Genomic DNA, 14,463 nt, shown 5'->3' with positions numbered 1-14,463 from the left:
CGAGTAATCGTGATTAATCACAACTAATATAAAAGTTTGTTAATTTTTGTGTGTGCGTGTGTGTGCGTGCGCGCGTGTGTGTGTGTGTGTGTGTGTGTGTGTGTGTGTGTGTGTGTGTGTGTGTGTGTGTGTGTGTGATAAAAGAGAGCCAGAAATATTTGCATACCGCAAGTTTCAAAAGGTGAGGTAGCCTAAGATAAGTAGCCTAAGTGATCCAAAAAAGTATAGAAATTAAAATGCATTTAGTTTACTCATAGAAAGCTATTTAGGTTAAAAGTTTCTGAGAAACAAAGAGTGAAGATTCTGAAGCTGGAGCTCATATGTGACCTTTAGTTATCAAATTTAGAGAGACAGGGAGTGAGCAAGAGAGGGATGATTATTAGTTTTGATGGTGGCCCGGCGTCAGCTGTGATGATCATTGCAAACAATTATGATGGTCATTCAGCTGAATGATCTGATGTTTGTTGATGAGGGGACAAACATGTTGTGACTGCAGGTTACTGAAGCATGCCAATACCACAGATAGCAGACTACACTCACACACACTAACAAGGCCCTTTACTGTCTCATACATAACAGCGCTTGGCCTCACATCCTGATCCTCAAGAGATAACTGCAAATTTGAAAAGATAAAAAGGGTTACGGATGGAGGAGCATTTTGTCATAAAGTGGTCTGTGTGTGAGTGTGTTGGACGTTATCTGTATCCATTCTGCCAGTCTGAATGTTAGTCACTGCTGAATGGAAATGTTGTTGCACATTGCATGATCCAGTTTGTTGTGAGCTCAAAGTCTGTGTGCTTTGGTATGTTTTTGACTTGGAATAATTTATATTTTTCATGTGCTTAAGTTAGTCTCCGGAGTACATTCATAATTTAGTTTCTAAGTAAACTAACAGGGATCTCTCAGCATGCCAAACCGCTTTAAAATGTATTTCTCAAAACTGTTTTTAAAGTTTATGAGTTATTTAGCTACCATTTGAGTATTTTACTTGTTTTTTAGTCAGTGTAGTTACAAATTGCACATTTTGAAAAAAACGATTTGCTTATGACTAGGCCTATTTATTTGTTATAAGTTGCAAACAGTTTTTAACTTCTAGTCAGATTTCTGTAACAAAGTTGCCATTTTAATTTATCATAAACCATGCATTCAAAGGAAGAATAATATTGTTCCGAGTATACGAAATGGCTGCTAATAACTGTTGCAATATTTCTTGTATTAAACTATTTGTTATTATTATTATTTTATTCGTTTTTGTTGCTATTTGTTATGTTTTGAAGAATACATGTTAACATTTTGCCATCAGTGAGCGTGAGGGATGAAGAGAGGCAGAACTCTAATAATAGACGCGCTCGCGCTCGCGGCCTGGTGCTCCCGGGCTCGGGTCCAGATCACTACTTCAGCATCGGAAATATGGAAATGTGGCTCGGGCAGGACTCATTGAGTAATTCAATCCATCCAGAGCGACTCTCTCCGCCCCCTTCCCTTGTGTCCGACTTTGAGGAACTTCACACTGGGAAGCCGTTTACGCCGGAGCCAAACGCGCGCGCAGATTCACTTTGAATTAGTCGCGTCAAAACCTTTATTTATCGAAGAATATAAACGGCATGCGGCGACCCACGTCTCCAGAACGCCCCTTTTAGCAGCAGCTGCGTCGAAATCTTTTTCCATTTGGGAAAAACCTGATTACTCAATGCGCAAAGCGCCCGAAGGCGAATGGAGTTGAAGGGATTTTTCTCGCTCCGCGCGGGATTGATGCCTGATCTCCAGTGAAAGATGTGGAAAGATGAATATGAGGTGCATTTCGACTTTCTTCTGGGACTTCTGTAAGTTCTTCTCTAGTTCTTGTTACTTATACAGCGGATTTCACTTTAAAAGACCTGCAACAGACTTATGAACTTCCTCTTAACTTATGTCTTATGTCTATGTATTCTTTTTGGTCTGATAAATGAGTTTATTTATTGGCAGTAGCCTACTGAAGTGAAAGATCCTGGGCTTTTCTTTAATTATGTAATCTATATACACAGAGGTGGGACTATGTTTGGACTTTATACAGTTTTCTGGTTTGGGACATCTTGCCCTTTGGTCTTTTGTGGACACATCTAATGGTTGTTTCTTCTCTGGCTATGGCACACTTGCAATAGGGTGACCGGGACTAGTTGTTACATATTTTTACTCAGTATTTCTCAGTGTAGTTTTTGTTTTAAGTCAGTTTTCCATTTTCACCAACATCTCAACAATTATTGTCTAGGAAAAAAGTACAGTTCATTTAACATGTTGACTTTTTGTGACAAGATGCCCCACATGTGGGACCTGCCATTAGCCACTAGCCATTAGCGGTTTTTCAACAACAATGGTAAAACAATTGCTAAAATTTAGGATTTGACCATACAAATAGACCTGCATCAGTATTGTTTTGGTCAAAAAATATTATAATGAATAATTTGCTTAACATTTCAACTTGTAAAACCCGTAACAACTTGTCAGAATAAAAATGTGATGACCTGCCTTAACCTGCGATTTATGGGACTGACATTTTGTACATGCCTTCATTATATAGTTGAGTTGTCTGAACGTATGCCAGTGTGGTTTTATTGTACACTTGTACAACTTATGTAAAAATATGATGATATTGGACTTTAAGTTTATAGAGAAAAGAACTGACACACAGTACTGCAATTTAAAGCAGTTTTGAGCTAGATATTTGATGCCGACATACAAAATCACTGATAATAAAAAGCATTCCCTGTGTGACAACAACTAGTCCCGGTCTCCCCCAAACTTAGATATTAAACTCTCATCTCTTCCATCATCTAATGGTTTTCGATAAATACATAGCCTGAGGGTCCTTATAGTGTGAGTGAGTGTTTGGTAACCTAAATCCCTTTGTAACCAAAATGTTTTCATTTTACGTTCTGATGCGTGATGCATTTCTGTCCAAACATGCTGGTTTAATGTATTTCAGTTAGAGAACACATATAAAGGGGAATTTGTGTTTTTGGCTGACTGACAAGGAGGTAGCAACTCCTTCACACCTCACTCTGGTCGTCCAACACACCCTCTCCGACGGCATCAGAGTGGGTAGAGAGAGAGACGCTGGCATGTGAGTCATAGACAAGCAGTCTCATGTTTAATCTCCTGCCTGGCTCAGCAGCCGCACAGGTCCATACAGAGACACGGCTGCTGGGTTCCTGTAGGATCACTGTATATCAGTGCTGCCACATTAAGCCCTGCTACAGTCACTTATAATGTCTAGAGCTGGTGTTAGCAGGGCATCAGGCTGTCATTTTTTTTTTTAACTAGCGAAATGTGGAAGTTCTTTGTAGTGTCTAGGAATTGAAAAACCCTTACAGAATGCTCTGGTGGTACACTGATGAAATCGGATGAAATGTTGTGGTACTTTGATATATTCCGTCTTAGCCACCAATGTCACATTTACACTGGTACTTAATCATTACCATTTTCCAACCATTTCCAAGTATTTTTTTAAAATAAAAGTAAATTATTTATTTAAATGTCATACAAACATTTATTTTCATGTTAGCTATGATAGCTCAGCTGCCCCTGTAATCTTATACGTCATTGGCAAACTTAAGTTCTTTTAAAAATCAATAATTCTATAACTGTGCAATCTATCATTATTATTGATCACAGCGGTCCTGTGGCAGATGGAGACGTATTGCTTTCCGATGGGGTTTGTTCAGCCATTATGTACACACAGGACTAAAATACAAACGGCCAGCTGTTTTGACACCTGATTGCTGAAAGTGTATGTCAGGAGCGTTGAAGCAGTCATGGGAGTCTGCCGATTTAATTCACACCTGTCTCTGAGCAGACGCCGGTGCTCACATAGGTGTGAGTCATATTTGTGATGATTCAGTTAGTGTTTTGACTCACAGGAAGAGGGAAGGAGACGATTGTAAAACCTGAACTCAGATGATCTTTCCTCATGTCTTCATATTTTACTGATGGATACATTTAACAACACAGATCAATCAATCATGTGATCAATAATTTAGCGGATACCATGTGTGTACACTTAAAAAGAAAGGTTCCAAAAGGAGGTTTTTGCTGTGATGCCATTAAATAACCATTTTTGGTTCCTTAAAGAACCTTCCAGTTAACAGATCTTAAAAGAAACCTTTTTATTCTTAGTATGGAGAACATTTTAAAATTCTAAAGAACCTTTTTTCCACTGAAAAGAATCTTTTGTGCAATGAAAAGGTTACATAGATTTAAAGGTTCTTCATGGAACCATTTATTGCAATAAAGAGCATTTCTTTTCTAAGAGTGTATCCCCAGCCATTTCTTATTCTTCCGTGTTTTGAAGCCCATTTCTCAAACTTACCAGTAACTATTTGTTTTATTTACTAGTATGATTTTTAGTGTACTAAGGTTTTCCACTAAATGATCAATTATCTTTTTTATTGGGGGATGTTTTTTTTTAATGGGGATGATGGTGGATAATTTGAAGCAGGAAAGGAGCTGTGCAAAGTCCCTCTCTGCTTCAAACGCTCAACCATGATCCCCATCCCAAAAAAAAACAAATCACTGGACTTAATGACTACAGACCTGGTGCTCTCACATCTGTGGTCATGAAGTAATTTGAAAGACTGGTATTGGTCTCCCTGAAGGACATCACAGGACCCTTGCTGGACCCCCTGCTGTTTGCTTATCGAGCACTTTCTGTAAGTTCTTCTCTAGCTTTTGTTGCTTCTACATAGCGGATTTCACTTTAAAAGACCTGCAACAGGCTCGAACAGTTCAGTGGATGATGCGGTCAACATGGGAAAAAATGAAAACAAGGGACTTATGCAATCCTTTTCGTGGACTTCAGCTCGGCCTTCAACACCATCATCCCAGCACATCATCCCAGGGATGTGTGCTCTCCCCACTGCTCTTCTCTACGTACACGAACAACTGCACTACTAAAGACCCTTCTGTCAAAATCCTGAAGTTTGCAGACGACAGTCCACACTGATGACCACAGTCATCGACCTCATACACAATGGTGAAGAGTCTGCATATAGGCAGGAGGTTGAACAGCTGGCTGTCTGGTGCAGTAATAACATTGAGCTGAACACACTCAAAACAGTGGAGATGACTGTGGACTTAAAGGAAAAAAGGCCCAGCAGAGGTTGAACTTGCTTCGCCAGCTGAAGGTGCACAGGTGCTGCTGATGCAGTTCTACTCTGAAGTCATTAAGTCTGTCCTCTGCACGTCCATTACTGTCTGGTTTGGCTTAGCTGCAAAATCAGACATCAGATGGACGGTTCGGACTGCTGAGAGGATTACTGGTGCTCCCCTGCTCACCCTCCAAGAACTGTATACATCCAGAGAGAGGAAAAGGGCTCAGAAATTCATTCGGGAACCCTCGCACATCCAAGCCACTTTCTTTTTGAACTGCTCCAGACCTGGTTAAATTCGGCCATACTGAAATGCCTTTGTGGTCTCTGAATGAAATCAGGAATCAGTTATCACCCTAAACTACTGCTCATGACGCAGTGCGCCTGTTACTTTATTCCTCACCTAGAATTACAGTACTTACCCTGTGAAGCCCTGCCTGCGTGACTGTTCTCTCTGTGCTATGTGAGATTTGTCGGGGCTTTTTTTCTAGGGCATTGTGGGTAATGCTGATGAAGGGGCCATCTGCTTGGGAGGGACACAAATTACACCCTCTTTCTCTCTCCCGGAACACCGGGTTCTGCTGGCGCCATGGCAACCAACACATTAACGTTCCTTATCGAGTTTGGAGCTAATGCAATTGTGCTAATTAAATTATGCAAAAAAATATTTGACTCGTCCACAATGAAAATGACAGCCATAATTTATTCAGAAGGCAGTGGACAGACACGCATCGAGCAAACTGCTGTCCAGTAAGCATATGCCATCTGTATTTGCAGTATGTTTCTCTTCATGTCTGCTCTCAGAGTGATGACACAATCATTTTTTTTGCACTATTGTTCAAAAGTTTAGGGGCTCACCAATCATGCATTTATTTGATCGAGCCAGTAAAACTGTAATATGGTGAAATATTATCACAATTCAAAGTATGTTTTCTATTTTAACATATTTTAAAATGTATTCCTGTGATGGCAACGCTGAATGTTTTTAGCATTCATTACTCCAGTCTTAAGTGTTACATGAACTTTCAGAAATCATTCTAATATGCTGATTTGCTGCTCAAGAAATATTTCTGATTATCATCAGTGTTGATATTTTTGTGGAAACCATAACACATTTTTTATAAGATTCAGTTTCCAAAAAGAACAGCATTTATTTGAAATAGAAATCTTTTAACATAAATGACTTTACTGACACCTTTGATAAATTTAATGTGTCCTTTCTGAATAAATTATTAAAATTAAATAATTCATCTTTAAAGTAACTTATGAAAGATGGTGTATTTTAGCCGCAATGGTCGACTAGTCATTTTTTGTTCTTTAAGCGAGCAGCGTTTGCATTTTAAAACTCACTCAGAGACGTTGTGCATTTAAGTTCATCCCCTTTAAAGCGCCGCCACTACCACCACACACATTTTGCAGGTCTTTTGCCCTGTCGTGTCTCTATTTTTTTTAGCGTTCCACCTCAAGCTTTGTGTTTTTAAGTCAAAGTGTCAAGTTATAAATAACCCAGCTTTTAAAAGTCTCAGGATGAATTCTGTTCCATTATGTTGCGAAGAGTCTAGATATTTTTAACCAGAAAAATGCATGTTATATAAATGTCCCTTAAGAAACACGTCCGATCAGGGTCAGGTGAACACAAAAGCCTAAATTATAGTTTTTATTCCAGCAACCCAATGAAAATACGTGGTTTTGCACATCCCCTATATGTTTATGATTACAATGAAACCCCATAATGCACATTAGCCTATGCACATTGAGCCATAACCAGACAGAAGTTCATAAATAAATCATATGTAAAGCTTGGCGTCTGTCACTTCAGTAATGGCCTGCCTGGCTCACTCAGGTCCTGTCATCTCTGGGGGACAGCAGCCGACGCAAAAACTCCTTATCCCAAATTACAGATTAATTTAAAGAATATCCTAATGAGCCATTGCCTCAATTGCAGTAATTGTACACATCAAGATTTTAATTAGTTGAATTAGATGTGCTGTTTCTCGGCTGAAAAAAAGATTGTGTTTCTCTCAAGATGCTCTTTGCTACCCATGAGCTAAATACCAATTCAGTGGCATGAATTGCAGGAGGATTGTAATGGGCTTGGATTAGGTGCTTACTTAAATAGCATAAATTTGAACACTAATGTACATGTGTATGATGCTTTTTGTATTTTAGGATTAGATCATCTCCGTTCATCTCTTTTAGGATTTAGGAGAAACACTAGTGTAACAAATCTGATGGACAAAACAATTTGGTCCACTATCTTATCAGCTCAACCAAGATGGTCAGGCATTTTGACCTTGGTCTAAACAGCATCTTGGACCAGCTAATGACCTAATATATACACACAGATGAGCCAAAACATTATGACCTGCCTAATATGCTGTTTGTCCACTGACCCGCTGAGGCATGGACTCTACAAGAGCCCTGAAGGTGTCCTGTGGTTCCTGACATGCTAAGTTGTTAGCATCAGATCCTTCAAATCATGTAGGTTGTGAGGTGGAGACTTGTGGTTCCAGCACATCCTACAGATGCTCAATTAGATTGAGATCTGGGGAGTTTGGAGGCCAGATCAACACCTTAAACTCTTCATCATGTTCCTCAATCCATTCCTGAATAATGTGTGCAGTGTGGCAGGGTGCATTATAGATAGAGCCACTTCCAGCAGGGAACACCATTGTCATGAAGGGGTGTACCTGGTCTGCAACAATATTTAGGTAGGTGGAACGTGTCAAATGTACGTCCACATGAATTTCTGGACTCAGGGTTTACCAGCAGAACATTGCCCAGAGCGTCACACTCCCTCCACTGACTTGTCGTCATCCCACAGTGCATCCTGGTGTCATCATTTCCCCATGTAAATGGCACACATGCACATACACTGCCGACCATGTGACTCATCGGACTAAGGAACCTTTTTCCACTGCTCCAAGGTCCAGTTCCGATGCTCGCGTGACCATTGTAAACGTTTTAGATGGTGGACAGGGGTCATCATAGGCACTCTGATTGGTCTACAGCTACTCAACCCCAAAAGTAGAGATGCACTGTGTGTTGTGACACATTCCTCTCATAACCATCACTGAAAGTTTGTGACTTGTACCACAGTAGCCCTTCTATTGGCTGGGATAGAAGGGATAGCCTTCGTTGTCCTCGTGCATCAATGAGCCTTGTGCGTCCAACACCCTGTCACCGGTTTGTGTTTCTCCCTCCTCAAACCAGTATTGGTAAATTCTCACCAATGCTGACCAGGAGCAACACACAAACCTTGCCATTTCAGAGATACTCTGGTCCGTTCGCCTTGCCATAACAATTTGGCCCTTGTCAAAGTTGCTCAGATCTTTATTCCTGTCCATTTCTCCTGCATCCAACACGTTGATTACAAGAACTGATCATTTGCTTGTCATTCAATCCACTCAGACCTTAATATGTGGCCTTGTTAGATGATGATCACGACATTAGCTTGACCTGTGACTGGTTATAATTTTTTGGCTCATCAGTGTAAATTAAACCATATTTCTTTTTTTTCCATCAGTAACTTGATTTTATTGAAGAACATACAGTTCTTGAAACTTCTGGAATCACAAAATGAATTGTTGTTCATTCATTTGGCTTGATTTTTCATCTGGGAAATTATGTTTTTTTTTTTTTCCATGTTTGTCTCCACAGTGATGCCAACCTCACAGATGTGCTGTGCGACTCGGACTCTGAGTTGGGCAGCGTGGACACGCTGGAGAGGGGCAGCACAGATACTCTCGCTAATGGCTGCCGCGTCGACACAGATGCTGCCAAACGACTGGCTAAACGACTGTTCTATCTGGAGGGCTTCAAGCGCTGTGACGTGGCACGACACCTGGGCAAGAAGTGAGTGTTTGTGTATGAATGAGCGTATTGTATAGGAAAGAGAGTAGAATGAAACGCATACCCACAATCCCTCTTTCTGTTTCTCCTGCAGTAATGAATTCAGCCAGTTGGTGGCATCAGAGTACCTGAGCTTCTTTGACTTCACTGGGTTGTCATTAGACAGAGCGCTGAGGTGAGAACATTTCAACCATGAAATACGACCAAGATTGTCTGTGACTTGATTTAAAACAGTGCAAATACTTTTCCATTCCTTACTGAAAGCAAAATGTCAAATGTAGCAACACAATACGCAGCCAGACTGAACATATTTGATGTTTTATATACAGCTATGGTGAGTGGGAATTTGGACCAATGAGGTTTCAATGTGCAGGTCTATGCAAAAATATAAATCAAACTAGCAAAACATTGCTTTTTCATGTCGGGGCATGATTAGGACACACTTTTACAATTCCTCAAAGTGATGTTTTACGGAAAGTTTTGTAAAAACACAGCACAAATGTAGTGGCTTCATAGTTTCCATGTATTAGTACTATACAGTAGTTAGGCTGTAATAAGGGGAAGTAGTTTATTTCAAAATAATACTCATGCATGTCACATATTCATCATGTCTCAGTTCCACAAATGCTCCTAAAACTGGAAAAAATTAAGCACGCCATCACTGAAATACCTGCACTGCAAGAAGAGGAAGAACCAAGTGCAGTTACACAGTGTGGTTAAGAATATTTCAGTCCTGGACTAACAATAGTTCTCTGAATAGAACGAAAATCATTGCAGACAGTCAGTGGGATCTCTAATTCAGTCCCGAAATCATACTCTATGCAAGCACATAAACTAGTTTGGGTCACTTATAACATGTATTTGGCAACACATGTACCAACCATCTTCCCAAACCTGTAATGAAAATTGCTGTTGTCAACAAAAAGAAAAGCTTTAAATGATTCCTGCGAAATGAAGAAATCAAGACAGCCATAAATGTTAGTATGGCAATTTTATGCCTTTTGTATTTTAATAATAAAACAATATCGCAACTACTGTAGATTTTTCCACAAATTGTGCAGCCCTAACATGAACACAAATTCTTCTAATGTAGTTATGCAAGCTCATTTTCATTGTTGCGTTCTTGAATGCCAGATTTCACTTTGTAACAATGCAAGTACACATTGCATTACTATAGCAGACATTAGTGTAAGCAAATAAACACAGTAAAGAATAGAAATTCAGGCTATAGTATTTGGAAGCACTAGCATATCTACTCTTTCTTGTGTGAACCATAATTCTTTTCATTTACTCTGGTTGCAGGAACTTCTTAAAGGCGTTTCCTCTGATGGGAGAGACGCAGGAGAGAGAACGTGTGCTGGTGCACTTCTCCAAACGCTTTTGCCACTGCAATCCAGAAACTCTCACGTCAGAGGGCAAGTCTTACAAATGCATTGTGGATTTCTGTAGATTTAGTTAGAATTTTATCATGGCTGTACTCAATAATATATTAAAAGGTTTTCAATGAACTTTTATGCTACATTGTGGCACACATGAGTGAAGTTACACATACAAAACTGTTCCAAAACCTAGTAAGCTGCCTTTTGCCTATACATAGGCAGCTGCCTTCAAAGATGGCCTCCTAAGTGACTTATTTGGAACATTTGTTTAATGTTAGCTTGCTGCTAAGCTAGCAAAATGTGTCCCAAATGATGCACTATACACTACACTCCTAAAAATAAAGGTTCCAAAAGGGCATTTTCGCAACATTGTCTTATTAAAGAACCATTTTTGCTTGCACAAAGAACCTTTCAGTGGTCAGTTCTTAAAAAAAAAAGCATGAAGAACGTTTTAATGAGAAAATTAGAAAGAAAAACATTTTCCGAATATTTTTTTTCCCAGCTGATGAACGATAAAAATATTGACAGCCAATCAGAATCCATCCTGCTATATAGAGCTCAAGCATTTAAAGCGGCAGACCATAAAACTGCAGCACATGCTTATAATAAACAGAATGATATCATCTGCTGGTGTGGACCTATCTCTATCGATATCTTTATAGTTATCGTTCTTGGTGTGAACTGGCCTTTATAGTTTATATATATTTTTTTCCCATTTCTTTTTAATAGATGGTGCTCACACACTGACCTGTGCACTTATGCTTCTTAACACAGACCTGCATGGACACGTATGTATTCAGCAACACTCACACATGCGGCTCTTCTCTAGGTTGTTGAATCCAGACATGTCTGACATTAACATGTTTATTAGACTCATTTATCAACCAAATGTTGTGGTTAATAATGAATGCATACAGAAGAGGAAATAATGGACAGAAATTTGATTTGATTGTGCAGTAAAATGAGGGAAGCTTTACTGCAGGAACTGGATCTAGTAGCGATTGCACTTTGATTAGAAACACATTAGATTGATCTGGAAACTGACCGTCTTCAGTTCTGTCTCAGATTTCTATGTTCTGTATTCGCTCCAACAAAGTGATCAGGAACATGATGTCATGCATATAGCCAGTAATTACTTGGCTAGCGGTCATTACAAAGAATGCCACAATTGACCAATCAGAAACAAAGTTTCCAAAAAGTGTTGTGAGAAGAAAAGTATGTAATGTTTAAAGATGAAGCTATTTAAAAGACAAAAATGAGATGCAGATAGACTGAAAATCTCTTCCTAACCATGTGTGATTCATAGTGTCATTTTCATTAACAAGCCTCTCGTTGCTGTTTCTCTCAGTAATATTACAATCTCTCTGACTTTGACCTAAACATGTCTCTCTATGTCTCTCCATTTCTTCTTCTGTCTCTCTTTCTAACTCACTCTGCGGCAGGTGGTAAGTGCTTTTCTTCTCTTTCTCCTCTTTTCTTCTTCGTGTTTTTGTCTTCTCTCAATGGCTTCGGCTTTAATGTGTTTTCTGAATGTTTTCATCCATCATACGTGGAATATTACTCATCTAAAGTAGATCTCTGTGGTAGGAGGGAGTCAGTCAGACTGAGATATTATTGTGCGTTGGTTGTGATGTTTGTGGAGCTGGTTTGATACTGCCATCTGCTGACAGCTTTGTGAACTGCACTTATCTTAGCAATGGCTAGTGTGGTTAATTATGGTCACTGCGATTTTTCCAAGTACGACATGTTCCATCCTGGATCAACATATTTTGTTGATCCTGGAACAACATTCCTGTCCGAAAATGTAGTCTTTACCCTGTCACTCAAATCTGATTGGTTGATTGAAATTTAGTTCCAGGATCAACAACGACGTTGATCCAGGAACATGTTGTACTTGGTGAAATCCACCAGTTAAATATAGTTATTTTTTCCATCTCTCTTTGTGATTTTATTTCTGTATTGTTTACATTTGCACTGGTTTTGTAACCACTCAGTTTTCAATATTTCAAAAAATTGCCATTGTACCATAGATCCTGCCAAAATAGGCTACTATTCTAAATGCTATATTAATGTGCCATATTTAAAATATTACAGACAAATCTCTTGGCAATTGTCTCATTTCTCTGACAAGCTTTTACAGCCCTCAAACATTCTTCCTCAATCTCGATTCACAGTCTCTCCAGTTTTTAATTATGTCACTGCATAATTTAACAATTTAATTTATAGACAAATGGTAGACAAAAAAAGCTAGGCAATGTCACAGTTCATTCCTTCCAAAGTTAGAAGACTAATATCCAATCAATCAGGTGTTAGCGAAGCTTAGCGAAGGGTCAGTTGATTTTGTCAATGATATTATGTTAGTAATTGGCATCGGCACATGTTATTAATGTTGTAACACTGTATTGTGTGATTGCGTTGCAGAATATCGGGAAGAAGATGTCCTACCAGCAGTTCATCAGCAATCTGGACGGCCTAGACGACGGCAAAGATTTTCCCAAAGAATTGCTCAAGGTGATTATTTAGGATTTTCTATTATTTTATTATTGTGGACAACCAGCGGGGAAGGAAAAGAAAAATGCCTTCAGAGAAGCACATGCATGTCTACTGATAAAGTGTGATTTCTCACCAAACCTGACTGATTTCTTTAAAACACACTCTAAACACAGTAACTGCATAATGTGCATGATGTAATTGCATTTATGAATGCAACAAAGACGCATCTATGTTTAAATTGGATTCAAGAGCATACCGGTATTCTTTCATGAGCTCTGTCCCATAAGCCTGTGTTTGTGTATTTGTGGTGTTTCAGATGTACGGTATTAACAGTCTCATATGTCTCTGTCCTGGTTTAGGTGCTCTATAACTCAATAAAGAACGAGAAGCTGGAGTGGGCGATGTGAGTATCCAATATCATCCCCATGAGTCAAGCACACTCACATTATCATGTGACTTCTGGGGCTAATCTGTGCGTAATGCTGCACAAGTGCATTAATGGCGTTCTGTTTCTGCAGCGAGGAAGAGGAGTTGAGGAAGAGTCTTTCGGAGCTGGTGGAGGAGCAGTGTGAGACGGGGGGGAAGCGGGTTGTCAGGGTAACGGACGGCATTAACCCTTTCATCGCCATTCCACTTTTACTCAACGCTGCGACGTACAAACACGGGGTTCTGACACGCAAAAGCCATGCAGACATGGACGGCAAACGCAGTAAGTGTGTCGTTTGTTTGTTCTGTAAAATCAGGCTTTTGGATACATTTCCTGGTCCTGTTTCCCTTAGTTTCTGCATCATTTCCTGTTCTTTCTCCTGTGTCTATCAATATAAGAGGCATCCTTTAACAGACAAATAAATAAATAAACAGAAAGGTAAATCATGTTAAAAAAAAACTAGTATGCTGCCTATCGAGGCAAATTCCCTAATAGACAAGGCAATCCCAGAATGCATTGTGAGAAGCTCAGTGTTATTTTAGTATTACCTATATACTAGTGTTTATTCATATTTTAAATTAGTTTTAATTTTTAACTTTCATTTTAATTTTAGTTTAAGGTTGATTAATTTTGTTATGTGCATTTTAACCTAAATGTATTTATTTTAGTTAGTGCAACATTCCTAATTATTAACTTTATTAAGTTTTGCATCTAACATTTATATTTATTTTATTTTATGAGATATAGACTATATATATATATATGTATATGTATGTGTGTGTGTTTGTGAGTATCGTCGCTGTCGGGCAGAAACCTCGTATCTCCAGTAATGCATTTTTTTAGGAAATGGAAAAAACACTGTATTTTTAAATTAATTAAACACCATGTTGTCAAAGTTAATATTGTGGCTTTAAATATGGTCAGACACTTGAATGTGTCATTATATTATTAGCATGTCATCAAAATCAAGCTAAAAATTGAGTTACAAGGTTTCTGACCAGCAAATTTCAGAGAATTTCAGACATTAGTTAGGTGGTAAGTGCTTTTCTTCTCTTTCTCCTCGCATTAATGCATCAAATTACATTTTCAGCAACATACAGATTATAAAGTTTATTGTAGCTATGTGGGCGCTCAGTTTTCTGTCATCTGGCCAAAATCTCATGTTATTGAGCGCAGGCTATTTAAGACA

General features: G+C 38.9%; 1 protein-coding gene across 1 annotated transcript in view; it reads left to right on the top strand.

Moving 5' to 3' along the window:
- Window positions 1-14,463, top strand: part of psd2 (pleckstrin and Sec7 domain containing 2) — a gene marked incomplete at its 5' end in the record, with an annotated part of 42,999 nt that overhangs the window by 20,737 nt on the left and 7,799 nt on the right. Inside the window, 7 exons of the mRNA XM_081383490.1 lie at window positions 8,784-8,978; window positions 9,070-9,150; window positions 10,278-10,390; window positions 11,084-11,142; window positions 12,776-12,865; window positions 13,207-13,250; window positions 13,366-13,556. Coding sequence (XP_081239616.1) covers window positions 8,784-8,978; window positions 9,070-9,150; window positions 10,278-10,390; window positions 11,084-11,142; window positions 12,776-12,865; window positions 13,207-13,250; window positions 13,366-13,556 — 773 coding nt within the window. The remainder of the gene's footprint in view (window positions 1-8,783; window positions 8,979-9,069; window positions 9,151-10,277; window positions 10,391-11,083; window positions 11,143-12,775; window positions 12,866-13,206; window positions 13,251-13,365; window positions 13,557-14,463) is intronic.

This window comes from Scardinius erythrophthalmus (genome assembly GCF_964197995.2).
Source record: "Scardinius erythrophthalmus genome assembly, chromosome: 13".
In the NCBI taxonomy this organism is placed as follows: domain Eukaryota; kingdom Metazoa; phylum Chordata; class Actinopteri; order Cypriniformes; family Leuciscidae; genus Scardinius; species Scardinius erythrophthalmus.
This window is presented reverse-complemented; position numbering and strand designations above follow the sequence as displayed.